The 26,381-nt window shown below is 49.1% G+C and overlaps 2 protein-coding genes across 2 annotated transcripts; one reads left to right on the top strand and one right to left on the bottom strand.

Annotated features, from left to right (window-relative positions):
• Nucleotides 1–17,338, bottom strand: LOC127677866 (transcription initiation factor TFIID subunit 4-like). The gene is made up of 3 exons (XM_052172832.1): nt 17,314–17,338; nt 15,431–16,151; nt 1–370 (listed from the first exon to the last, which is right to left on the bottom strand). The coding sequence occupies exons 1-3, from the start codon at nt 17,336–17,338 to the stop codon at nt 1–3; spliced, it is 1,116 nt and encodes a 371-aa protein (XP_052028792.1).
• Prrt4 (proline rich transmembrane protein 4) lies at nt 15,801–26,260 on the top strand. The gene is made up of 5 exons (XM_052172453.1): nt 15,801–16,089; nt 17,267–17,988; nt 18,096–18,200; nt 18,541–18,666; nt 23,948–26,260. Exons 2-5 carry the CDS (start codon nt 17,337–17,339, stop codon nt 25,771–25,773), a joined length of 2,709 nt encoding a protein of 902 aa, XP_052028413.1. The 5' UTR covers nt 15,801–16,089; nt 17,267–17,336; the 3' UTR covers nt 25,774–26,260.
• The last annotated feature ends 121 nt before the right edge of the window (nt 26,261–26,381 follow it).

Raw genomic sequence — 26,381 nt, 5'->3', positions numbered from 1 at the left:
CTACGAGCCTTCCTCCCCACACCAACTCTTGGAATCAGGAGAAAGGAGGCTTGTGGAGAAGCAGGAGCACAGGATACTGAGGGACAGGAAGGTGACTTCCTCCAACATGGACATCTTGACCAGGCCTCTTGTGGGCGAGGACCTGGTAACTCCATTGTCGTCTATTCTCCTTCCCTTGGCGGCAGGAACAGGCTCTGCTCCTGTCTTCGTTCTCTGAGGATCTGAGGGATCGGGGTCAGGAGAGGCAGGGGTCTGTTCTCTCCTGCTCTGGGAAATGGAAAGCAGCAATGTGGTGGGCACCCACCCGTGGGAAGCCTTCAAGCCGTCAGAGGCGCGCGCATGCATGCCTGAGGCTTGCTCCACACACACCCTATGGAGGGAGAGGTTCGCATCAGGAGCCCCAGGGCCATCTTTGACCTCCCAATTCCTCCCCCTTTTTTCTCTGCTTGGGTGGCTCCTGGGTCTGAGGCAGGGTACAAGCACAGTGGCAGGCAGGACACCTCGGTTCTCTGTGGAAAGGCAATGTCCTTTCTTCCAGGGACACGAGAATCAAGGCCAGTTTCCCTGGGGCCTGCTCTGCCCTAAAAAAAAAAAAAAGGTAAACAGATCAGCCTTGCAGATGAAACAGCTCTGCCACCTACCAGCCTGTTTCCCTCTCCTGCTGGGCAGAGGGTACCACGCAGCACATCCTCTGATCGAGAGCTTTCTCCGCTCACCATGTCATCTTTTACCTGGCCCTCGCCCTCCTAGCAATCCCCCTCCCTCTTCCGCTCACTGCCCCAAATTCCTCCATCCCTCATTCCCACAAGGGCCAGCGTGCTCTCCCCTCCCCCTCCCTTCTTTGCTCTCCTCCCCACCTCCCCTCTCATTCCAGAGACTGAGGCAGAGTACATGTACACGTGTCCCCAGCTCTTATACAGTATTTCTTTGGGCCACGACTGTCATAGTGGCCTGGCTATGCTAATTTGTAGGAGAATTATTATTCTTATGCACAATAGGAATCTTATGCTCTTGAATGACTAAAGACAGGCACGAGAGACCCCCAAAGGCATTTTAGGGCAGCCAGCCGTCTTTGTCAAAAGACAACGTATCCTACAAAGTGAATGTGTCCCGTAGACCTCCTGCGTTTGCCCAGTTCAAACCTTAATCGCCAAAAGATAAAGGCTGAGACATGGAAAGCAGGATTTTTTTTGTTTTTGTTTTTTGTTTTTTTATTTTATTTATTTATTTATTTATTTATTTATTTATTTTTGTTTGTTTATTTATTTATTTTTGGTTTTTTTTCAAGATAGGGTTTCTCTGTATGTCCTGGAACTCACTCTGTAGACCAGGCTGGCCTCCAACTCAGAAATCCACCTGCCTCTGCCTCCCAAAGTGCTGGGATTACAGGCGTGTGCCACCACCGCCCAGCTGGAAAGCAGGATTCTCTTCAGAGATTCCCACTGCTCTGAAGTTGGTCTGGACCAGAGCGCCCACCGATGAGAAGGGCAAGGGAGTGAATATGACTGGGACTGGCCTCTGTTCTCTAAGTCCCTTCTCCTACCTCTGGACTTGCCCCTCACTCCAGTTTTCTTCACCTTTCTTGATGATAACAGGCGCTGGGCTGTGGGAGCCTGGGAGAAGGTGGACCCCGGGGCTGGGCTGAGGGGCTACTGTCCTGCCCCTGCCTGCTCTCCATCCTCCTGCTGGGAGCTCTTCCATCTAGTCCTCACCTCCTCAGCTTCCAAGGACCAAGCCAAACTCCACTCTCAGCTGACATAGGCATGAGTCCCACAGGCTTCTCCCCAGAGATAACAGCTCTAGTAGAGTCCTAAAAGGTGGCCTTAATCATTAAGAGGCAGAAATCCTGTTCTGGCTAGTTTGATGTCAACTTGACGCAAACTAGAGTCATCAGAGGGGAGGGTGTCTCAATTGAAAAAAAAAAAGATTGGGGTGTAGGACTCACCTGGGCAGCATGGTAAAGCTGGCCTTGGTAGTGTGGGTTGTGTGTGAGGCAGTCCCAAGGGTGTGAGTGCTGGAGAGCTGGCCCTGCTACTGTCTGTCCTGTGGTGGTGTGGGGACACCACCAGAAAGGTGGTTGTTTCTCTTACCTTTGCCCCTCAACACCTATGCAGGTGGGAGAGCTGGCTGGCCCCAAGGGCATGAGACCAGGAGATAGTTCCCCTTGCTAGCAGCAGCGTCAAGTAAGCTAGCAGGACAGTAATGGAGAGTCCACCCTAGTGGTGTGGTGCAGGAGAGCTGGCAGGCTGACCAGCTCAGCTACCGGTCAGGCCCAGATCCAGGGCTTTGAGTTGGCTCAACCTAACTTCTACCCCATCTGTGAACTTCTGGAGTGAGTGAAGGGACCAATCCCACAAACCCAAGGCTGCAGGATCTGGAGTCCCAGAGAGGATCCGGTATGGATGGTGCAGCAGAAGCCAGAGGCCTCGAACCAGACCTGTGACTCATTGCAATGAACATTTGCAAGTAAAGGAGTGTGGGCCAGAGGGACTCACTGTGACACACTACAGCTTCCACAATAAGATTTTTTTCTTTTTGGGGGGAGGTTGCAAGGTCAGAGAGTGGGTACGAAGGGACGGGAGATGAGTGGGACCAGGGTGCATTGCTGTGAAACTCACAAAGAATCAATAAAAGATTAAATAATAAAAGACTGGGCTGTAGGCAAGCCTGTAGGGCATTTTCTTAATTAGTGATTAATTATGGGAGGGCCCAGGGCGTTGTGGGTAGAGCTCCCTTGGGCTGGTGGTCCTGAGTTCTAGAAGACAGTAGACTGAGCAAGCCCAGGAGGAGCAAGCCAACAAGCAGCACCCTTCCGCGGCCTTTGTGTCAGCTCCAGCCTCCAGCCTGCTTGGGTTCCTGCTCCCACTGCTTTTTAATGGTGATCTGTCAAATGGAACTATAAATTAAACAAACCCTTTCCTCCCCAGGTTGCATTTGGTCGTATTTTTTCATCATAGCAATAGTAACTCTAAAACAAATCCCAGCATTGACCTCTGGTCTCTCTCTCTCTCTCTCTCTCTCTCTCTCTCTCTCTCTCTCTCTCTCACACACACACACACACACACACACGCACACACATTTGAGAGGAAGGGGAAAGGAGATGAGTTCACTTGTCCAACACTGTTCAGGTAAATTAAAAGCATATGCATAACTATGGCAATGTTTTGTGATAAAGAAAATATAATCTTGCAATCTTTGGCTAGAGATACTGTTCAGTGGTTAAGAACATTTGCTGCTCTTGCCCAGGATTGGCTCCCAGCCCCTCCCCCCATGTGACAGCTCACTCCTATTCCAGGAGATCAAATGCCTTCTTCTGGTCTCTGTGGGCTCCCGTACTAAAGTAGTTCACATAAATTCATGCAGGCTCACATATTTACACATATATAAAAAATAAATAAATAAACCTTTTTTTAAAAAAAATTATGTATGCCGGTGGTGGCACACGCCTTTAATCCCAGCACTTAGGAGGCAGAGGCAGGTGGATTTCTGAGTTCAAGGCCAGCCTGGTCTACAGAGTGAGTTTCAGGACAGCCAGGGCTACACAGAGAAACCCTGTCTCGAAAGAAACCAAAAAAAAAAAAAAAAAAAAAGTGTAAGCCAGAAAATTGACAAAACAGAAAAATGCAAAAAAGAGGTCAAAACTACCCACGATCTTAACAAGCTCAGATAATCACTGCTGTGACTATGGTGGATTTCTGGGTCTAGGCACATATATGCCTAAATAGATGACTGTAGCAAAATTGTGGTTCTTTTGTATATATTTTTATGTTTCCTCTTCCTTTGGCTTCTCTACAACTTGAGAAATCAACCCTGTAACAGAATTTTGTCCTTTCTGTTTCCTTAGGATGTTATTTGTAACAATTGTATTAGGGGTGTACCTTAATTCACTTTGTTATTTCCCCATTGTTAGACCTGAAACAGTGTCCAATATCCTGCTTTTAGAAACTGTGCTGTCATTAATATCCTTGTACAGATATTTTTCTTGCATAGCTGCTTTTGACACCCAGTTAACGTCTAAAGGATGAATAAGTAATCAACTTTGATACATGTCTGTAACTCTAGCATTTTGGAGAAGGCAAAAAGTTCATGAGTTTGAAGCAAGTATGGGCTACATGGTGACCTCTTGTCTTTAAAAAGTATGAAATTTAAAACAGTTTCTAGTGTCTGTTGCAAAACAGCACATTTACATTTTTCACTGTTTAAAACTTCCCCAGTCATATACAGAAGTGCCCAATTCACCATACAGTGTTGGCTACTAATAAGAGGTGGGTATTGGATGGTGAGTAGGAACCACCTGCTTTTGGGAGGACACAGGAACAAGTTCTAAAGCCGATGAACAAAACTGCATTCCATCCAGACACCCCAAGGCCTGGCACACAGTACAACTCCACCATAAGCCCCATCACAGTGAGTGCTGCCCTCCCATGAATCCCTCAGAACTTTGCCCACTACACAAAAGCTTCCAGTGAAGGGAAGCTACCAAAAAACTACACCAGGATCTGAAGGCACTGTATAGCATCCCCTCTTCTACACCAGGATCTGAAGGCACTGTATAGCATCCCCTCTTCTACACCAGGATCTGAAGGCACTGTATAGCATCCCCTCTTCTGGAGGTCAACATCTAGAACAACATTGTCTTTTCTTTTTGTGGTTGGACCACGCTTCCTTTTTAGTATTGGTAGGAGTACATACAGATGTAGTGAAACCATTAGAGGTTTTGGAAGATGATTAACCTAAGAGCCAAGGAAACCATTCCCTGGAGTAATAGAGGTGAAAAGGGTTATGACCTGATGTTTTCTGATGGCGTTGGAAAGACAGCTCAGTGGTTGAGGTCACACAGTACTTTTGCAGAGGATGGAGCTCAGCTCTGAGCACTCATGGTGGCCTCACAACCCCCTGTAACTCTGGTTTCAGAGGAGCGTGTCCTTGGCCTCCATAGTCACCAGCACAAATCCACACGGAGACACACATATACACATAATTATAAAATAAAAACCGTCGGGTTTGCTAGTACATACCTTTAGTGCCATTAAGGAGGCAAGGCGGGAAGGTCTCTGTGAGTTCAAGGCCAGCCTGGTCACATAGTGAGTTCTAGGCTAGCCAAGGCTATATTTAATAAGGCCTCGTCACAAAAATAAACAAATATAACATCTTTAAAATAAAAATAAGCATATATTCTTTTTTTTGCCTGTTTACATACACTTGTATTAGTTTTGCCCTAAGTATTAGTTTTCCTAATGAGATTTATCTGTTCTCTTTAGTCCCTTATTCTACATCTGACCTCTGGGGTTCAATGGGTTATAGTTAGGCTATCATTGACTTAACAGCCAATATCCACATATAAGCGAATACATACTGTATTTGTCTTGCTAGGTCTGGAGTACTGTTAGGAGTTTTAGACCACTGGGAAAAGACCACCAGACCCATGTTAGATTATAATGAAGTAAATTTACTAGGAATTCTAGCAGGGCCATCACAGTCTCTAGTCCAAAGGAGGGATGTGCCACTCAGAGGCCGGTGACAGAAGGGCTTTTAAAAGTGAAAACCACAAGATCTCTGCTTTGACCTCAGAATAGCCCTTGGATGTCTGCACAAGCAGGTCACAGAAGCCAAATCAGCAGCCAGACTGATTCTAGCATAGCAGGATGATCACAGCTGCACATTTGTGGGTGGCAGTCAAATGTCAGGGTTGCTGGGGACTTATTTTCCAGAAACTCGAGTCAGAGACAAATAGCTCCTGGGTACCAAAACAGATCCTGAGCACAAACTAGAGTTTCTTCAGCTATCACAGTTCCTCATTTGGGAAGACTTATTGATCTCTAGTTCTATCCATTTTAGGTGAATTTCATGGTTCTCTCTCACTCTCTCTCTCTCTCTCTCTCTCCCTCCCTCCCTCCCTCCCTCCTTTACCTCCCTCCCTCCCTCTTCTCTCCTTCCTTCCCTCCCTCCCTCTTTCTTTCTTTCTTTCTTCCTTCCTTCCTCCCTCCCTCCCTCCCTCCTTCCCTCCCTCCCTCCCTCCCTCCCTCCCTCCCTCCTTCCCTCCTTCCTTCCCTCCCTCCCTCCCTCCCTTCTTCCCTCCCTCCCTCCCTCCCTCCCTTCCTTCCTTCCTTCCTTCCTTCCTTCCTTCCTTCCTTCCTTCCTTCCTTCCTTCCTTCCTTTTTTCCTTTCTTAATAGCCAAGTAATAATCCTGTTGTCATCTAGGTTGTTTCTAATTCCAGACTATTTATGAACAAAGCAGCAAGTGTCTCGTGGTAAGACTAAATGTCCTTTGAGTGTGTGCACAGAGTGGCATAGCTGGATCCTGAGGTAGAGTAGATTCCATCTTCCTGAGGAACCACCATATTGATTTCTACAGTGGCTGTACAAGTTTGTGCTCCCATCAGAGATGAATGAGTGTTTCCCTCACTTTATATCCTCACCAACATGAACTGTTACTTGTTTTCTTGATCTTAGCCATTCTGATGGGTATAAGATGAAATCTCAAAGTAGTTTTGATCTGCATTTCCCTGGTGGCCAAGGATGCTGAACATTTCTTTATGTGATTCTTAACTCTTAAGAGTTTACTCTAGCCGGGTGGTGGTGGTGCATGCCTGTGATCCCAACACTCTGGGAGGCAGAGGCAGGTGGATTTCTGCGTTCAAGCCCAGCCTGGTCTACAGAGTGAGTTCCAGGACAGCCAGGGCTACACAGAAAAGAGTTTACTCTGTTGAGAATTCTCTGTTTAGAACTGCTCCCTGTTTTGTTTTGTTTTGTTTTGTTTTGTTTTGTTTTGTTTTGTTTTGGTTTGGTTTGGTTTGGTTTGGTTTGGTTTGGTTTTTCAAGACAGGGTTTCTCTGTGTAGCCCTGGCTGTCCTGGAACTCACTCTGTAGAACAGGCTGGCCTCGAACTCAGAAATCCGCTTGCCTCTGCCTCCCACCACCGCCCGGCTGCCATTTTGTCTTATTGACAGAGTCCTTTGCCTTGCAGAAGCTTCTCAGTCTCATGAGGTCCCATTTATTAATTGTTGGTTTTAGTGTCTGCACTAATGATGTTCTTTTCAGAAAATCTTTTTCCAATGTGTCCAAGGCTATTCCTCAATATCTCCTCTATCAGTGTATCTGGTTTTATGTTGAGATCTTTGAACCATTTGGAGTTGAGTTTTGTGCGGGATGATAAGTATGGGTCTATTTGAATTCTACACATAATCATCCAGTTTTACTAGAACCATTTTTTTGAAGATGCTGGGTTTTTCCCCAGTGTATATTTATGGCTTCTTTATAAAAAAAAATCAAGTGTTTATAAGTATGTAGATTTATGTCTTGGTCTTCAATTCAATTCTATTGATTACCATGTCTGTTTTTGTGGCAACACCATGCTATTTTTATTATGATAGTTTTGTAGTACAACTTGAAATCAGCAATATCTCCTTCAGTTCTTTTATTATTTAGCAGGTTTTAGTTATCCTGGGCTTTTTGTGTTCATATGAGACTGAAAATTATCATTTTAAGATCTGTGAAAAATTGTGATGGAATTTTGATGGCGATTGCATTGAACCTGTAGATTTTCTTTTGAACCTGTAGATATTTTTACTATTTTATTCCTACTTATCGATGAGAATGGGAGATCTTTCTATTTTCTGATAACTTCAATTTTGTTCTTTAGTGTATTTAAGTTTTTATTATATAAGTCTTTCACTTGCTTGGTTAGTGTTATCCCAGACTATTTTGTTATTTGAGGCTATTGTGAAATATGTAGTTCCCCTGATTTCTTTCTTAGTCTGTTTGTCATTTGTATCTAGGGGGGCTACTGAGTTTTGTGAGTTAATTTTATATCCAGATACTTTCCTGAAAGTGTTTATCAGCTATAGGAGTTTTCCAGTGGAATTTTTAGAGTTATTTATATTTACTGTCATATCATCTACAAATAAAGATACGTTGACTTTTTCCTGTCCAAATTTGTATTCCTTTGATATCCTTCACTTCAAGTGCTTGAAGTGAAGGGCTCCAAGGGCTGGGAGAGATGGCTCAGAAGTTAGGAGCATTGGAGGCTCTTCCAAAGGTTCAGAGTTCAATTTCCAGCAACCACATGGTGGCTCATAACCATTTATAATGAGATCTGGTTCCCTCTTCTGGTATACAGGCATACATGCAGGCAGGCAGAACATTGTTTACATAATAAGTAAATCTAAAAAAAAAAAAAAAGACTTTCAGTACTATATTGAATAGGTATGGAGAGAGTGGATAACCTTGTGTCTTGTTTCTGATTTTAGTGGAATTGCTTTGAGTTTTTCTCTATTTAAGTTGATGTTCGCTATGGGCTTGCTGTAAACTATGTATATTATGTTGAGGTGTTTTCTTAATATCTCTAGGACTTATATCATTAAGGGGTGTTGGACTCTGTCAAAGGCCGTTTTTGTAATTAATGAGATAATCATGAGATTTCTGTCTTTCAGTAGATTTTTATGGTGGATTATATTTATCAATTTATGTATGTCAAACCATCCCTGCATGTGATGGTTTGTATATGCTCAGCCCAGGGGGTGGCACTGTTAGAATGTGTGGCCCTGTTGAAGTAGGTGTGGCTTTGTTGGAGTAGGTGTGCCCCTGTGGGTGTGGGCTATAAGACTCTCATTCTAGCTGCCTGGAAGTCAGTATTCCTATATCAGCCTTCAGATGAAGATGTAGAACTCCCAACTTCTCCTGCACCATACCTGCTTGGATGCTGCCATGTCCTGCTTTGATGATAATGGACTGAACCTCTAAAACTGTAAGCCAGCCCCAGTTAAATGTTGTTCTTATAAGAGTTGGCTTGGTCATGGTGCCTGTTCACAGCAGTAAAACCCTAACTAAGACACTGCATCTCTGGGATGATGTCTAGTTGATCAGAGTAGATAGTAGATGATCTTTTTGATGTGTTCTTGGATTCAGTTGGGAATATTTTATTGAGAATTTTTGTATCTATGTGCCTAAGTGAAGTTGGTCTGTAATTCTCTTCTTTGTTGGGTCGCTATGATAGGGTTTGGGCGTCAGGCTGCTTCATGAAATGAACTGGGCAATGTTCCTTCAGTCTCTATTTTGTGGAATAATTTGAAGTGTATTAGTGTTAATTCTTTTTTTTTTTTTTTAAGTTTTGGTAGAAATCTACACTAAAACTATCTGGTCTTGGGGTTTGTTTGTCTGGGAAACTTTTAATGACTGCTTTTCTTTCACTAGGGGTTATAGATTTATTTAAATGGCTTGTCTGATCTTGATTTAACTTTGGTAAATGGTAAAATTGTCCATTTCTTTTAAATTTTCTAATTTGGAGAAGATCACGTTCTTAATTTATGTCCTTATGATTATCTGGGTTGTCTTAGTGTCTGTTTGTATGTCTCCTTTTTCATTTCCAATTTTGCGAACTTGGATCTTTTCTCTTCCTCTTTTAGTTAATGTGAATAAGGGTTTCCCGATCTTAGTGATTTTCTCAAAGAATCAACTTTTCATTTCACTGGTTGTATTGGGTTTTGTTTGTTTGTTTCTGTTTTATTGATTCAGCCCTGGGTTTGATTATTTCTTGCCATCTACTCTTCTTTTGTTCTACAGCTTTCAGATGTGCTGTTAAGTTACTAGTATGAAATTTCTTTAATATTTTTATGTGTTCTTAGTGCTGCGAACTTTCCTCGTAGCCCTGGGCCTCGTACCTTTGGGTATGGTGTGTACTCACTTTCATGCAATCCGGAAAGTCATTTCTTTCTGATTTTTTTTTATCTCGACACATTTTTCATTCATTGGTGAGTTGTTTAGTTTCCGTGAGTTGGTAAGTTTTCTGTTGTTTTTGATATTCAGCTGTAAGCTGTGGCAATCAGCTAAGGTGCATAGTGTTATTTCAACTTCCTTGTGTCTGTTGAGACTTGATTTGTGTTGGTGTATGTATTCATTTGGGAGAAAGTCCCATGGAGAGCTGAGAAGAAGGTATATTCTTTTATGTTTGGGTGAAGTGTTCTGTAAATATCTGTCAGGTCCATTTGGTTTATAACATCCATTAGCTCCAGAATTTCTCTGCTTAGTTTTGCATGGATGAGCTGTCTATTGGCAAGAGTGGGACATTAAAGTCTTCTATCAGTGTGTGAAGGTCAATATGTGACTTAAGCTATAGTAGTGGTTTTTTTTTTTTCAAACTGGGATGCCCTTGGGTTTGGTGCATAGATGATAAGAATTTCACTGCCCTCTTGGTAGATTTTTTTCTCTTTCATGAGTGTGCAGTGTCCTTCCCTAACTCTTCTGATTAGTTTTGGTTTTAAGTTTGTTTTGTCAGATATTTAAATGGCTATACCAGCTAGTTTCTTAGGTTCATTCTGTTGAAATATCCTTTTCCATTTTTTTTTTTAACCCTGAGGTGGTATCTGTTCTTGATGTTAAGGCATGTTTTTGGATACAGCAGGATAGATCCTGCCTTCTAAACTATTCTCTTAATCTATGTCTTTTTACTGGGGAATTGAAACCATTGATGCTCATAGGTATCAATTAACATTGGGTTTTTTTGTTGTTTTGTTGTGTTGTGGTTGTGGTTCTGGTGGTAGTGGTGGTGGTGGTAGTGGTGGTTATGTGTGTGTATGTGTGTGTGTGTTTCTCCTCTTTTGATTTGCTGGCCTTGGAATATTTATTTCCTGCTTTTTTTTCCTGTTGGTTAACCTCTTTAGGTGGAATTTTTTTCTAGTGTCTTCTGTAGGTCTGGATTTGTAAATAGGTCTTACTTAACTTTGGTTTTATCATAGAATATCTTATTTTCCTGATCTATATGATTGAAAATTTTGCTGGATTAGTAGTATTGTTTAGCATTTATGGTCTCTTAGAGTCTGTAGAATATCTGTCTAGGCCTTCTAGCTTTTAGAATCTTTATTGAGAAGTCAAGTGCTATTTAATAGGTCTGTCTTTATGTGTTATTTTTTCTTTTTCTCTTGCAGCCTTTACTATTCTTTCTTTGTTCTGTATGTTTAGTATTCTGATTATTACATGGGAATATATTTGGTGCTTTTGTACCTTTCTAGGCACGCCCTTCTTTGGGTTAGGAAATTTTTCTTCTATGGTTTTGTTAAAAATATTTCCTGTGCCTTTGGACTGGGTTCTCATCCTTCTATCTCTGTTACTCTTGGGTTTGGTCTTTTCATAGTGTTCCAGACCTCTTGGATGTTTCCCAGGATTTTTTTTTTTAATCTAACATTTTCTTTTACTGGGGTATTCATTTTTTCTCTTGTCTTTAGCACCTGAGAGTGTCTCTTCCATCTCTCGTACTGTGTTGGTGAGGTTTGCCTCTAAGGTTCCGGTTTGAACTCCTAAGCTTTTCATGTCCAGATCGCCACTTCGACTTGGGTTTTCTTTATTGATCCTATTCCCGCCTCAGGCCCTGAACTGCTTTTACTCCCTTCCTTCTGCAGTTTGTGTTTCATGGGCTTCCTTAAGGGCTTTATCCGGTTCCTCTCTGAAGATCTTTACCATCTTCACACAGGCCGCATGAAGCCCCTTTTCTTGAGCTTCAGCTAGGTGGCAGTTCTCAGGACCTGCCGTGGCAGAGTTGTTGGCCTCCAGTGGAGACGTTGGCCTGGCAGTTATTGACTGTGTTTTTACATTGGCGCCTGGGCATCTGGGTTTGGGAAGATCATAATTCTAGGTGATGATATCTGATCTTGTCTTTGTTGGATTGTTGTTGTTGTTGTTCCTTCTCTAGTTCTTAGAGCATGGTGGCTGTGCGTCGCCTGATAGGAAATTCTTCTGGGATCCTGATAGGTGTGGTCACTGGAGGGTTCTGGGTAAAATGTGTTTCTATGTACTGGGAGCTGATACTTAGAAATGGCGACGGACTAAGAGGTGGCTAAGGGTTCCATAGAAGGGAGGGAAGCAGTGTCCCACCAGGATCTGTGTAGTCCTCCCAGAGAGGAAGGGAAGGCAGGTGGTCTGCTGAAGAACCAGGGGTGAGACGAGCGGGGTGGACTTGGGAGAGGAGAGAGAGGTGACTATCTATAAGTAGCCTATCTGCCTCCCTGGCTGGAGTGACCCATAGGTTCCCAGGGAATGCCAGCTGGGGCTGGGGGTGAATGGGGAGCGTGAGGTTTTGAGGGGAGATCTGTGTGACCCACTTGAGAAGGGGGTCGGGTGGTGGGAAGCAGCAGCAGGCAGTCTGCTACAGAGCAGGGGGTAAGGCTGAGGGATTTGTCTGGGGCCAGAGAGCTGAAGGAAAGGTGAAGACCTGTAATTAGCCTACCAGCTTCCCTCACTGAAGTTCTTTGATCACGATTAAAGTTGGAGCATGGAAGTGAAGTGCTGGTCAAGAACTCTGGGCCTGGTGGTGTATGCTTTTAATCCCAGCCCTCAGGAGGAAGAGGCAGGTGGATCTCTGTGAATTCACGGCTAGCCTGGACTACATGGAGAGTTCCAGGATAGCCAGGGCTACACAAAGAAACCCTGTCTATAAAAGACAGTACAGAACAAAAACCCTCTGGTTTCCCAGGTTGGGTTTGGTACTGTGTGGTGATCCAGGGGGGCTGACTTTGAAGGATTTCTATGTAGGCTTCATTAAGTCTTTCTTCTCTGGCTGCTGGAACGCCCCAGAGTACAGTTATCCAGTCTCCAGCCTGAAGAGCTGTGTGAGAAGGCTCAGATTCGCTGCATTCTGCATTCCAATGGCACCTGGGCACTAAATCCCTTTGTTTTTCAGTATGGTGTCTGTTATGGTTTATATAGGCTCAGCCCAGAGCATGACACTATTAGAAGTCGTGGTCCTGTTAGAATAGGTGTGGCCCTGTTGGAGTAGGCGTGTCCCTGTGGGTGTGGGCTTTCAGACCCTCATTCTAGCTGCCTGGAAGTCAGTATTCTGCTAGCAGCCTTCAGAGGAAGATGTAGAACTCTCAGCTCCAGCTGTATTCTGCCTGCCTGGAGGCTGCCATGTTCCTGCCTTGATGATAATGGACTGAACCTCTGAACTTGAAATCCAGCCCCAAGTAAATGTTGTCCTTCTAAGAGTTGCCTTGGTCATGGTATCTGTTCACAGCAGTAAAACCCTAACTAAGACAGTGTCTCAGTTCAGAGGATACCTGAGGCTCTGCCAGTCCAGTGCATCTTCTTCTCAGAGGAAAACTCCCACAGGCCCTGCTAGTTTGGGGATGGATGGCCCATTTCCCTGGTGGTTTGGACTTAGGGAAGAGACCTAGGAATTGAACTGTGCTTTGGTTGGTTTTTCCTTTAACCTATGCTCCCGTGATTCCTGAGGCATTTGGATTGCCAGTTTCTGTGCTTCTCTGAGAACAGTGTGATGTAAATCAACTTGACTCTGGGTTTCCTTTCTGCCAGTTGGAGACAGCTTTTTGCTCAGGGTGGCTAAGTCAGTACCTGTGTCCCTGCAGGCCATCCTGCCCCAAAGGTCCTGTTGCTCTTGTCCCTTCCTGTCCCCTCCATCCCTGCAGAGTTATCAATTGACTCTAAAGTCTTCTTACCAACATTTTAATAGGGTTTTGGGAGGGAGTAAAATTAGAGGTATGAATTCAGTCGCCATCTTAACCGAGAGTCCTAACTTCCCCTTCTCAATATCTTTGTAAAAATATCATTCTTGGGAATAACCCTGCTTGGTCATGGAAGATTGCAATTTTAATGTGCTGGGATATGTTTATTTCTGCCTTTTCACTTAGAAGTCTTTAAGTGAACATGATTAGCAAGAAATGAGGCGCTCTATGAGGGAGGTTTAAAGAAAATGTGTCCAGTGGGATAGCTTTTATTAAGCATATGAAAAAACAGAGGTTGAGTCCTAGCTGCCTGCAGCGGCCCTAATGGCGTGGGGAGGAGCGCAGAGTTGTGGCTTCCTTTAGGGACACCTAGGGAACGTCTTTCCCCAGTGCTTTGTTTGGAGACTCAGGACAAATCCCAGACTCTCACAGTCGGACAGCGAGAGCTCGCTGGGAGACCCGATTTGATCTTGTATCTATTAGTGCATGAGTTCTGTGATCAGAAAATGAGTCTCAGATGCCTTTCTGAATTGCCCGCTCTTCCCTGGACCAAAATACTATGACTTCTGCTTTCTGGGGCAGGTCTAGATGATTTTGTCTCTCTGTCTGTCTATCGAGGCTGGTTATCGTGTAGCTTGAGCTGGCCTCAAAATCCCCCTTGAACTTGAAGCCTTGAACTTGGAGCCTTTGGCCTTTACTGCCTAAAGAGTGAGGCTAGGCTTTTGTCCTCACACCCAGCAGAACGGGAAAGTCTTTTGTGGTTTGGTCTGTCTGCCTTTCTTTCTGTCTGTCTGGTTGGTTGGTTGGGGTTTTGTTTGCTTGTTTGAGAGATATCAACTTGTAGTGTTGACTGATCTCAACCTTTCAATCTTTCTACCTGTGCCTGCCAAGTGACAGAATTAAAGGCATTTACCTCTCTCTTTCTCTCTCTCTCTCTCTCTCTCTCTCTCCCCCACCCCCATCTGTGTGTGTGTGTGTGGTGTGTGTGTGGTGTGTGTGTGTGCGGTGTGTGTGTGGTGTGTGTGTTGGTGTGTGTGTGGTGTGTGTATGTGGTGTGTGTGTGTGGTATGTGTGTGTGGTGTGGTGTATGGTGTGTGTGTGTGTGTGTGGTGTGTGGGTGTGTTGGTGTGTGTGTGTGTGGTGTGGTGTATGGTGTGTGTGTATGTGTATGTTGGTGTGTGGTGTGTGTGTGTGTGGTATGTGTGTGGTGTGGTGTATGGTGTGTGTGTGTGTGTTGGTGTGTGTGTGTGTGGTATATGTGGTGTGTGTGTGTGTGTTGGTGTATGTATTACTATTAAATTCAGCGTTTTGGAAGAAGGAAGGCATGAAGGGATTTAGAGATTCCAGACAAACAAACAAGCCACACACATTTACACTTACACAGCCTTTAGACAGTGCAGTGCAGCAGCAGGCTTAGTGACTGCTCAATGCTCTTAGCTAGTGGTGCTGGGAGGCTGGGTGCTCTTTCTATGTTCCTTTTCCAAGTCTTATTGGAAACAAATTGTAATACACCTCGCACACCAGCTTGTCTCACTATTCTCTCCCACAGATACTTCTGAAGCTGAGTATTTTCGAGAGATTTTAGCAAAAAGAGACGTTATGAATGGGGACTGACATTTGGCAGTTGGCCTGCGAAGAAGAGGCGTAGGAGGCTCTCCTTAGTGGTTGTATGTTTGCAAGCCACCAGGTGGTGAAGAAGGCAAGCAGAGAGATTGAGTTCAAGTCTCCGTCAAGCTGAGCAATCTTAAGCAATTTGATAAGTTCTGGAGACTTACTTTATCTGTCTCTAAAATGGGAACATATTTGTTCCCATTGTTGTAACATAGAGTAAGTAGTAAGTATTTATCCAGGGCTCAACGGAGTGGATTTGATTGCCAGGGATGCTATCCTATGCCAGACTAATGTTGCAGGTGTGCATGTACTTGTGCGTGTGTGTGTGTGTGTGTGTGTGCACGCGCGCGCGCTCAAGTGCCCTCGCCCGAGGGTGTTTCTCGGGAATGGCGTGCTTGTGGGTGTGTGCGCTGGGCCGTCCTCTGAGCCTGTGGCTGCCAGCGCCAGGCTGAGAACGAGGCACCGGCTCTCCCGCAGCTGATTGGCAGCGCTGGGTGAATGAGTGCGCGTGGGGCCGGAGCAGCGAGGCGGCCGTGGCTCGGCGCTGCTGTGCGCGCCCGCCTGCCGGCCCGGGTAGGGGCGGACCGCGGGCGGCGGCGGGCGGGCTGGGAGGAGGGAGAGGAGGGCGGGCGCGGGAGGCGGCGGGGAGGGTTGTGAGAGCCCGGCAGCCGCGGGGCCCCGGCGCGGGCGCTGGGCCGGGGAGCCGGGCTCACAGCCAGGAGGCGGCGCCGCGGGGAGGGAGCGGAGTGCCAGTGTCGAACGCGAGCGCAGCCCGGCCACCCGCCGCCCGCTGAGAGCGCTGCGGGTCGTAGACCCGGCCGAGGACAGACCGGGAGCTTCGGGTGGGCAAGGCTGCGATCGCCCGGCAAGCCAAAGGGAGTCGGGGGCTCTGAGCTCGAATCCCGGTTTTGGACGCAACGGAGAACAGGCTAGACTCGCCGAGCCTTGCCCAGCTGGGGCCCGCTGAGCCAGGGAGCCCCTTCTCCCCGGGGTTGGCCCGGGGACTCGCCGGAGCGAGAGAAGCAGGTCCGTCGGTCCGGACTGGGGGAGTGGGAGTGTGGTGTGCGCACGCGCGTGTGCTTGTGTGTCTGCGAGGGGTGGGTGTGTAAGGGGCGTGAGAAGGGGGATGATAGAAATGATGGTGTGTGGTGTTTCTGTACAGTGTGTTAGGGTTGTGTGTGCTGTTGACTGCATATGCAGAGAGAGGAGAGAGAGAGGAGAGAGAGAGAGAGAGAGAGAGAGAGAGAGAGAGAGAGAGAGAGAAGAGAACGAGAACCCACGTAGGAGGGAGAGGGGCTCATCAGGGTGGAGTGTGTATATGTGCAGGAGTGTGTGAAGGGTGCGTGGGTGAGTGTGTCACGAGTGCTAGGTGCGGCTGTGTGTGATGTAAGGGCACTGGGTGCACGTGTGTCCCTGGATCATTTTCCCTTCCCCCACCAGATGTGTTCTGGGGAGGGGGTAGCCTTTCTGCAGTACCCCTTACCAAGCTTGCCCGCCTGACCTCCTTTCCCACGGAGCCAGAAAGGGTTAATAGGTTCCTCCCTCAAACACTCCTAGGGTCACGGGGAGGGTAGCTGCAAGCCAAGCCCCCTCAAAGAGGGGAAAGGCTCCAGAGAGCCTCTGCTAGGCCAGAGACCCTGCGTAGCCTTCCAGGTCAGATCACTCTGGCTTGTGTCCTGCCCTTCGCGAGGGCCTTGTGCTCCAGTGGTTTCTTGCTGGTTCTGGAGGTGGAGATCAGGAGCCAACCGGGAGGGTCTGCATTCTTCACCACTGTAGTACTGGAAGATGCTTGGTATACAGTGGGCCTCAGTAGATTTGAGAGAGCGTGGGGGGAAGCTGTGTAGAGGGGTAGGGGAGGAGAGAGGATCTGCATCTGGGAGGCCAAGTCGATTTCCTCTGTTCTGACTAAGGACGAGGCTACTGCTTGTAGTCAGACTTCTGGTCCGACATCAGGCCCCCTTGTGGGAAGGTTGGGTGTGCATGGTGGCGGTGGGGTGTGCAGGGAAGAGATTTGCACTGGGGCCTGCAGGCAGTGGGGAAGGGGCTGGCAAGACGAGTCGCCCTGCCTCTTTCGGGCAGAACATTTTGCCTGTGTCCCTGCACCTGCTTCTCTGTGATTAGAGCCTTTGCCTTGGGCATCTGATTCCCGGAAAGGGAAGGGGGTGCTGGAGACCCTGACTCACAGGACTTCTCCTCCCTCTAGGAACCCTGAGTTCACAAGGTGCTGAAGAAGTGAGCTCCCTGCCTCACCCGCTGCTGAGCCAGGTGCGGCCATGGCAGGCCGCAGCTACCTGGAGCTGGGGCTGTTCTGCTGGGTCCTGCTTGCTGTGCCTGTGGGGCCACAGCCTGCTTCCTCTGTCTCAGGTGCCCCTCTTACTACTCTGACCCCACCACCTCAGAGTGAGGCCTCTATGCTATCTCTCAACCTGGGACTAAACTTCAAATTCCACCTCCGGGGACCTGCTGCTGTCTGGGGAAGTCCTGTCACCGAGACCCATCCTCTCTCTCCAGGACTAGGCCAGGAGTCTGAGGAAGACATGGAAGGCGATCTGAGGACTGGTCCCCTTTGGGAACTGCTGGTGGGGTCCCCTGGGAACTACCTCCCAGAGTGGGGCTCTGCCGAAGGCAGCTTTATGCCCTGGGCTTCCTCCCTGCCTCCTGAGTCCACATCACCGCTCTCAGGGCCCACCAAGCGGCCCACTGCTCTCTCTCAACCTAGGATGGGCACTGTGACCTGGGCCCCTGCTCTGACAGCGACAGCACCTCCAACTAGTGCTCCCAGGCCTCATCAGGGTGAGCTTGAACTGAAGTTTGATGTGGCTTTGAGAGCAGGTGCAGCCCCCACTCTGGGTCACCGGTCGCTACCCCTGCTGCCCAGCCTGCGGGCCAGCCTGGCAGAGATTGCCGGGCGCCTGGGACCTTTTGGTAAGTAGCCAGCCCATTTGAGGTGACTCTCTGCTGGGCATCGGTGGATGAATATACACTGTCCACTAGCAGACAGGAGGCAACTTCAGCCCAGACTCCTTTTGCAGGGTTTTTTGGTACTACTGTGTCCCCACTCCGGAACTTCTCAAGGCAGAGTTACCCAGGCACAACAGCACATCCAACTTTTGTTCCTGAAGTGTCAGATCCTCCCGGTGAGTGCTGGCTTTATTGTCACTAGCATCTGCATGGCATCAGCTGAGTTAGTGGTCTGTGGTCTGACCATCATCACCTTTCTTGGCCTGAGGAATGTCTGCCTTGCTTTTTCCAGGCTCCCAGACAAGGGCTAGTATTCCTTGGGGTAAGCAGTGTCTTTGCTATATTGGCTCTGATTTGGTGCTTGTTGTTTAGTTTGTGGTATACGTGTGGCTACTGTTCCCGGGGTAATGACTTTCTGAAGACTAGCTCCGAGGAAGGACAGAATTTTCTCCAAAGTCTCAAAAGCCACTGCAAGCTGGCAGGATGACAGTCCAACCCCATATGATTCTTTTACAGGGCTCTTTGGTACCACTGGGTCCCTTCCCCCACCTCTCCTGGAAAGGAAGTTCTCAAGCCCAAGCCTGTTCGATTCAGTGGCTTCCCCAAGCTTTGCCTCGATCAGGACAACACCAGTGCAACACGGTAAGCATGCGAGCCATTTGTATTTGGCACACGGCACGGCTTGCCAGACACTCATCAGTGTCCTGGGACATTTCTATGTCACTGTCTTCATAATCATACCACCCCTCCCTCCATTATCACCATGGAGAAATTATACATCAATAATCTAGCAGGTATCATCTGGGAAGGTACTACACGGAGTTAGGTGTTAGTTCTCTGAGTGTCTGGCACTGTAGGCAGAGTAGGACAGGAAGATAAGTCAGGGCCAGCTAGCACAGCAGCTATTTCATCGTCTCTGCAGCGTCTCCCCCACCCCCATCCTGGGTGCCTGGTCTCCCTTCCTACCTCCACTCCACCCAGCCTGGGAGTTTTCTCCTCTGCTGTTTGATCTGACATGACAGGCTGTCAGACCTGGACAAGGCAGAGCCCTTCACAGAGAAGACATTAAAGAGAGGACCACGAACAGACAGATGCCACCTTTGTTCTAGGCAGCCTTTCAGAACATGCACCTAGGCAGGTCGATGCTGCCAAGGAAACATTTGACTTAGCGTCTTACTGATATAGGGGTTTGATAATATAACACTGTGTGAGTGTGAGTGTGTGTGTGTGTGTGTGTGTGTGCATGTGTGTGTGTGTGTGTGTGTAACTCTAATGTCTCCAGACAGTGTAAACCCTTGCTGGGTACCAAGAAGAAACTCCTTCAACAGCAGCTCCTCCTTCCTTTCGCCTCTTGCTCACACCACACCCCGCATACACTTTCAGACTCAGCCTTGCAGATACCCTGGCCTCGGCCCCACCTGCTGATGGGCTAGCAGAGTTCCCAGGGCAGAGGGCAGGGCTGCTCAAAGGGAAGCTTTGCTGAATGAGGCCCTGGGAGCCGTGGGTAGGGACGTCCAGCCCCGCTTGGCTCTACTAAAGGCTTCCTGTGTCTGTGAAACATCTAAGCCACCCTGCACTGAGCTCGGCCGTGGGTGCTCTGGCTTCTTCCAGCCCCAACCCTGGCAATGTCCGTACGGTATTTTATGATGTCTTTCTGCCATCATCCGCGTGCTCCCTCTGCAGGGTGCAAGAAATGGCCACTGCCCCATTCGCGTGCAGCAGTGGCAGCATCCGCTGTGGGTGGGGGGCAGCTCTGTGCCTCAGGGGATAGATGCTGGCTGGCATTCTGTCAGCCTGGGTGACAGTGCCGGCCAGGCAGCTTTAATGAGTCTGGACAGTATCAGAGGCAACCCAGCCTCACAACCCCCACTCCTCCCCATCTCCGCCTCACTGGTGGTTGCAGGAGTCCGGTCTCTTCCTGCTACTCCTCTTGCATTAACTCAGAAGCCTAGGTTAAGCCTTGCTCATGAGAAAAAGGGGTAGGGTGGGGGAGACAGAGAGACAGAGAGAGATAAAGAGACAGAGAGAGAGACAGAGTGACAGAGCAGACAGACAGATACATACACACACATACACACACACACACACACACACACAGAGAGAGAGAGAGAGAGAGAGAGAGAGAGAGAGAGAGAGAGATATCAAACCTGTAACAAATATATTCTGTTTTGTTTTGTTTTGAGACAAGGTCTCATGTAGCTCAGGCCTGCCTCAAACTGGCTTTGCAGCTGAGGCTGGCTTTGAACTCCTGATCCTCCTGCTTCTACCTCACAAGCACTGGTATTGCAGGGATGTCTTACCATATCAAGCATCCTAGGATATTTCTAACTCAAGCATCACTTACACTGTGTCCTGACGTAGGGTTCCTCCGCACTGGGTCTCCCTTCCTGGACCACAGCTTTATTTGCACAGTGACATTTTATCATGGGTTCTCCCATATCTGAGGACTTCAGGCCATTGATGAGTCCTCATTGTTGTCCCTCTCTGCTCTCTGGCCATACTGGCAAGTCTGGGCCATGAATGGTCGATGCCTGGGCTCTCCAGCTGTTAAATATTTCCAGTGTTACTGCTGTAGAAATGTCAGCCCTCCACAATGCTGGAGTTGGGGGTAGGGAGAAGGATGCAGCCAAAGCACTCAATGGGCTGCAGCTTCCAGCATCCAGAGTTGACTCCTCGGCCCTTTGATCTGGGCAGCTGGTGGATAATCAGACCTGGCTTCTCCTGGACCTAGCTTATCGTTTCCCATCCCCCCTCAGCCAGCCCTGCCTCGACAATTACTCATGTTGACATCCCATCTTTTCTCTCACTCCTGAGGTCAAGGGCCACAAGGACAGGGTGGAACCTCCCTGAAGGGGTGGCCTGCTCAGGATCTATCTCCTGGTGATATAGGGAATACAGGACCACTGTCTTTTAGGGAAAACTCAAGGCATTTTCTGAGGAAGTTACAAATGGAGACAAGCGATGAGAATGAGTGGCACCTTCAGAGGCAGAAGCTAGGCTGCCTCCTCCCTGCCTCCATCCGCACTCGCCCAGTGGGGCTCCCTGGACATACTCTGTTCCAAATCGACAAGTCCGTCTCTGATGCTTGAGATGTCACTGGTGTTTTGCCTATGTTCTCTCCTGGATTTTATAATTGCTGAAATGTGTGCTATTGGCTATCGTGCTTGGGGACAGAGATGAGAAATAGGGTTTCATATGGCCCATGAGTGAGACGTGGACATGGTCTCTGAGAGCACATGTCTGTGTGGTAAGTGTGGAGAAGGGCCTGAGGAATCACAGGTAGGGTCAGGCATGGGTCAAAGGAAACTGAGGTAACCCAGTAACTTAGTAGCAGTAGGTTAGACCAGGGCATCAAAGAGGGCAGGAAAATGAAGAGCGTATTAGCTTGATGCGCTGACACCAGGCTGGTGCCTCCTCTGACCAGCAGGCTACCTGTTTCCAACTGAATGACCACTGGGGAGAGGGAAGCATAGCACCATGTTAGTGTCCTTCAAACAGCACAGACTGAGACAAGAGATTGGTGTTCACTCAGTGGACTCATTCTGTCCTTCTAAACAAGTTTAACAAGTACTAAGGGCTCTCCACCCAGATCATAGACTTAAGTTGCTAAACCAAGCTCTAATCTAAGGGGCTGGAGACAAGACTCAGTGGTTAAAAGCACACACTGCTCTTATAAAGGAGCCAGGTTGATTCCCAGCCCTCATACTGGATAGCTCACAACTGTCCATACCGCCAGCTCCAGGGGATGCAACACTCTCTTCTGGCCTTTGCAGACACATGCACTCACCTGTAAATACCCAACAGACATAATTACAAATGAAATAGATCTTTAAAAAAAAGAACTAATTTGAGGTCAGAGCTGATCACACACAAACAAGATGATTGATCCCAGATGCACATTAGCCAGTTATGATACTGGCCAGAATTATATATCGAATGATGATTTTCCACACCAGGAACACACCTCATTTATCTTCATGACTGTTCTTGGTAATAGGTATTCTTACCCGGGTCAGGTTTGAGGAACATAACTTAGTGGGAACCAAAGTGCATGCTGCCACTTGTAGCTGTCAGGAAGCTCTGTGTTTAAGTTTCTGATTGCTATCTCCATGTTTTTTTCTAATTGTTCAGTTCTTCCCCTCTTGTCTCTTGAGCTGCCTGGGACTTTACTGTTTTCTTCTGTAGATTTTTGCTGTCTCCAGCAGGAGGGAGAACAGTCTGGGGTGGGTGTTTCTCTGTTATCCAGCTAGGGGATAGCTGGGGCATTGGCAGGCAATTGGAGCAAGAGTGTAATCATCAGAGGTCCTTACTGCCCAGCACACACACACACACACACACACACACCTACCTGTCTCTTGTCCTCCACATGCCCGTGTGGCCATCTCTATCCTTCATGACCATCTTGTCTTCCTCCATTTTTTTTTTTTTTTTTTTTTTTTTTTTTTTGCCTGCAGCTGTAGTCCTGCTGAAACTTCAAGGTGCAGGAAGAGATCACCTTCTAGCATATCCCTTTCTGTTTGGCCACAGGAGGGTCTTGAGTCTAACCATTTTAGAACTCCTCTTCTCCAGGAGAGCAGAAACCAAGGGTCTCAATCCTGTCCAGTTTTGACCGACCTCTCTTTCCACAAGAGATGTGGGAGATGTTGGGGCATAGGATGAGGTCAGACCCCAGTATGCCTGAGGGGTTCAGTTATGGAGATAGCATGTTGCTCCACTGTGATTCTCCCTAATTGTTCCTTTGGGGAAGGGAGTTCAAGGCCACTCTCTGAGTGGCCCATCCCAATACTTTTTTTTTTTTTTTAGAATGGCAGTGAGAAAAAGGGACACCTGTATTGAGCCTTATACCAGACAGTTGTGGATATGGCGCTGTGGTAGAGCATGGGGGTCAGGGGAGACAGTATTTGGGTTGAGCCTGGCATCAGAGGTCATGCCTATAGTCATGCCTATGCCTAGGAAGCTAAGACACAATGGTTGCTGTGAGTCAAGAGGGAAACTTGGGCTACACAATGAGTTGCAGACAGCCTGGACTACAAAGTGAGACCCTATCTCATAAAACCAACAAAATAAACAACATAAAAGCCCTAGACTAATGGGTTTGTGGGTGAGTCAGGATGGGGGAGCTACTGCCAACCATTGGCTGAGTATTGGGGTGTAGCCTGTAGGAACGACACTTAATAAACTGCGTTCTACTTAGAATGCTAGGGCAGGGGACTCCTAGCTCTTCTGCTGTTCTGTGTGTGCGTGCATGTGTTCATGCATGTTCTGTGGATAGGGACAAGAGAGTATCGGAAAAGGAAGGGTGAAGTTCTCTTCTAGTCCTAGACGAGGTTCTGAGTCAGGTGTGCGTGTGTGCATGCATGCGTGTTGGGAGAACGGAACCACATTAGCGCCTATGACAGGTTACTGTGGGAAAGGGATGCAGATCGGTGCTTGGATCTGGGTCCTGGCCCTCTATTTGTGACCTTGGACAAGTCCTCCTGCAGAACCTCAATTTCTTCTGGTATAAAGAAGGTTTCATTTATTCAATGAAAACTACCCAGTGCCTCCCACAAACCACTTAAGCAGAGAGTTTCATATGTGTGCAAAGGGGACAAAAACTTTATTCTCGTAGAACGTCTTTTCTGGTGTGGGATTTGGACTGGAGGGGGCATCCACTCACTTCCTTCCAGTTCTAAAGTCCTGTGACTTCTTAAGAAAACCTCTCCCCAACCTGATAAAATCAAGGAATGATTGAGGGTGTGTGTGGGGGATGAACAGATGGGAGGAGAGTGGTCGCTGAAAGCTTCAGTCTGGAAGATGGGGTGTTGGGGGGGGGGAGAAGGGTACAGAAGAAAAACCAGCTCATAGAAGAAATTCAGATTTCTAGCTGAGGGCTGGGAGAGGGGCCTGCTAACGGCTCCAGCCAAACGTTTTCTGTCCACAGACCCCATTGTCTCCACTTCTGGCCCAGATGAACTCTCTCCTGCTATCTTCGGGAATCCTTCAACACCGCCTGGATGTGAGCCAGCCTCTTGTAGTGAGCCTGAATTGTCCGATGACTTGGGGCAGCCGCCTGCCTCTCCGCTGCCTCTCTTCTTCTTGACCCTGGAGGCCGACTGGGCAGAGGCTAGGGCTCGCTGGGGTCTGGCCTGGGAGGCCCATGTGTATGGAGCAGGCGCGCTCTTCGGCCTGGTGGCCCTGCTGGCTCTGTTGGCTCTGGCCCTCTTGCCCTGGCGCTGTCCGCCCGGCGCCCCCTGCCTGGCGTTGCTGGATCTGCTGCTGCTCTCGGCGGGGACCACTCGGGCCTTCCCGCTCTTCTACGACGCCTACGGGCACCGCGATCGGCTGCCGACCCTCGCCTGGCTGCTGCTGCAGGACCTTCCGCTGCCCTGTCTAGCCGCAGGTCTGGGGCTGGCTTGCCTGCTGCTGGCCCGGCCGCGCACTCCGAGGTGCCCCGCCGGCTTGGCGGCGCTGCTGCTGCTAGGGCTGGGAGTAGCGGTAGCCGCCGCCCTGGGAAGCGCGGTGCACCGCCCGCTGCGGCCGCTGCGGCTCGCCTCCCGTGGGCTGCACGCCTTCCTCGCTGCTTTCCTGTCGGGGCTCCTGCTGGCGCTCTCTTGTTGGGGCGGCCGGCGGCGAAAGGCCGGAGCACCCTTGGGAGGGTCTGGCTTTAAGGGTGCTACCCCTGTCCCGCAAGTGCGCAGTCCCTTCGCCCCGCGGGAGTCCTGGAGGCGAGCGGCGCGCACAGCCCCCGTGGCCGGGACCTTTGGGTTGCTGAGCGGAGCCCTGCAGGGCTACGAGGTGCTTCACGCCCTGGGCTACGGAGGCCAAGCGGGCTTGGAGGGGCCCTGGCCCTGGTGGGCTTTCCAGCTAGGTCTGCGTCTGGGCGAGGTGGGCGTCGCGCTCCCGTTAGCGCTGCTTGGCCTCTACCCCGCGCTCTGCAGCCCGCGTGTGCCCAGGCGCTGCTGGGCCAAGCTCTTCCGATTGTCTCCTGGACACGCTGCTCCGCTGCTGCCAGGAGGCTGGGTCCCCGGGATCCGGGACAAGGAGCCCCTGGGTAGTGCGATCGCGCGTGGGGACGCGGAGCTACTGCAGCTATGCGCCCTAGCAGGCCCAGGTCCCGATCTCCTTCTCCAAGGTGGCGGCTGCAGGGGCCTCGAAGATTCCGGGGCCAACCCAATGCAGTCACCAGCCTCCTCCCCAAGCAGCGATTGCACGGTGGACTTCCGGCCGCCCTCACCCATCAACCTGCGGCGCAGCATTGAGGAAGCCCTCTGCAGCGAGGCGCTGCTGGCTCCTGGCCTCTTTCAGGGCCCTGCCTTTGGGGAAGCCCTGCCTGGGCTCGGTCTCTACCGCACCATCTCATTGGGGAACAAGACAGGGGCAGGACCCAGTGAGAAATCCGAGAAGGTCCCTGGATCCCCAGCACCTCCTGAGCTCCCCTCTCCCGGGGCCTGGCCTCCCGGCAGCAGCGCCTCATCTAGTTCTCTGTGTGGACTCTCACGGGACAGCTCGTCCATGCTTCTGTGTTCCAGCCCCGACAGGCCCCCTCGCTGTCCGTTAGTCTGTGTCCTCAGTCCCCCGCGGCCCTCAGGGAGCAGCCCTAGCCTCCCAGCCTCAGGATCCTACCAGGCCCTATCCCCACCCTCCCGCGACTCCCCGGAACACGCTTCTGAACTGCAGGCTCAGGAGGCATTGCTGCAAGAGCAGTTCCTGGATGCCTGCCGACAGATCGACGAGCTAAGCATGGGCAGCGACACCATAGACCTGTGAAGAGGCGGCTATCTCACAGCCAAGTCCTTTGCTCCTCCCCCGCCCCGTTTCTGGCATCTGATCTGCTCAAGACCTCCTCACTGTAATAATTCTCCAGTTCTGCCTGGTTCAGATACCTCTCTCTCTCTGATTCTTCCCCATCCAGGAGCCCCTGGGTGGGTGGGTCAGCAACCAGGCTCTATGGATTGGGAATCAGTGCCAACTTCTCTGGAGCCGTGGGGTGCTGATGCCCCCAGCTGCAACTTTAGGCTGGCAGGGTCCTACTTTCCTTGGCCATCACCAGCAATAGAGCCCCAAGGTGCTCCACTCCTGACCACCATGCCCCCTGCCCTGGTGCTGAGTGAGACAGCTATCCTCAAAAGACCTAGTGCCCTGTCTGGGCTCCGTATCCACCTCTGCCATCTTCTTCATGGCACTGGTCCCTAACGATGGCTCTGTGGCCCCAGAGACCTTACAGCAACTGGGTGGGAAATGAGCGTTTTCAGAGTCAATGTATCAATAAAATATTTTCAGAGGAGAATGTTCTGACCTTCTTGGAAAAGCTCAGCAGCGCCACCAGAAGTAGGAATGGTCTGCCTCAGACTCCCAGGGACCTTCACACACAGTAA

This window comes from Apodemus sylvaticus, chromosome 2 (assembly GCF_947179515.1).
Source record: "Apodemus sylvaticus chromosome 2, mApoSyl1.1, whole genome shotgun sequence".
NCBI lineage: Eukaryota > Metazoa > Chordata > Mammalia > Rodentia > Muridae > Apodemus > Apodemus sylvaticus.
Note: the sequence above shows the minus strand (reverse complement) of the source record. Positions and strands in the feature narration are given on the sequence as shown.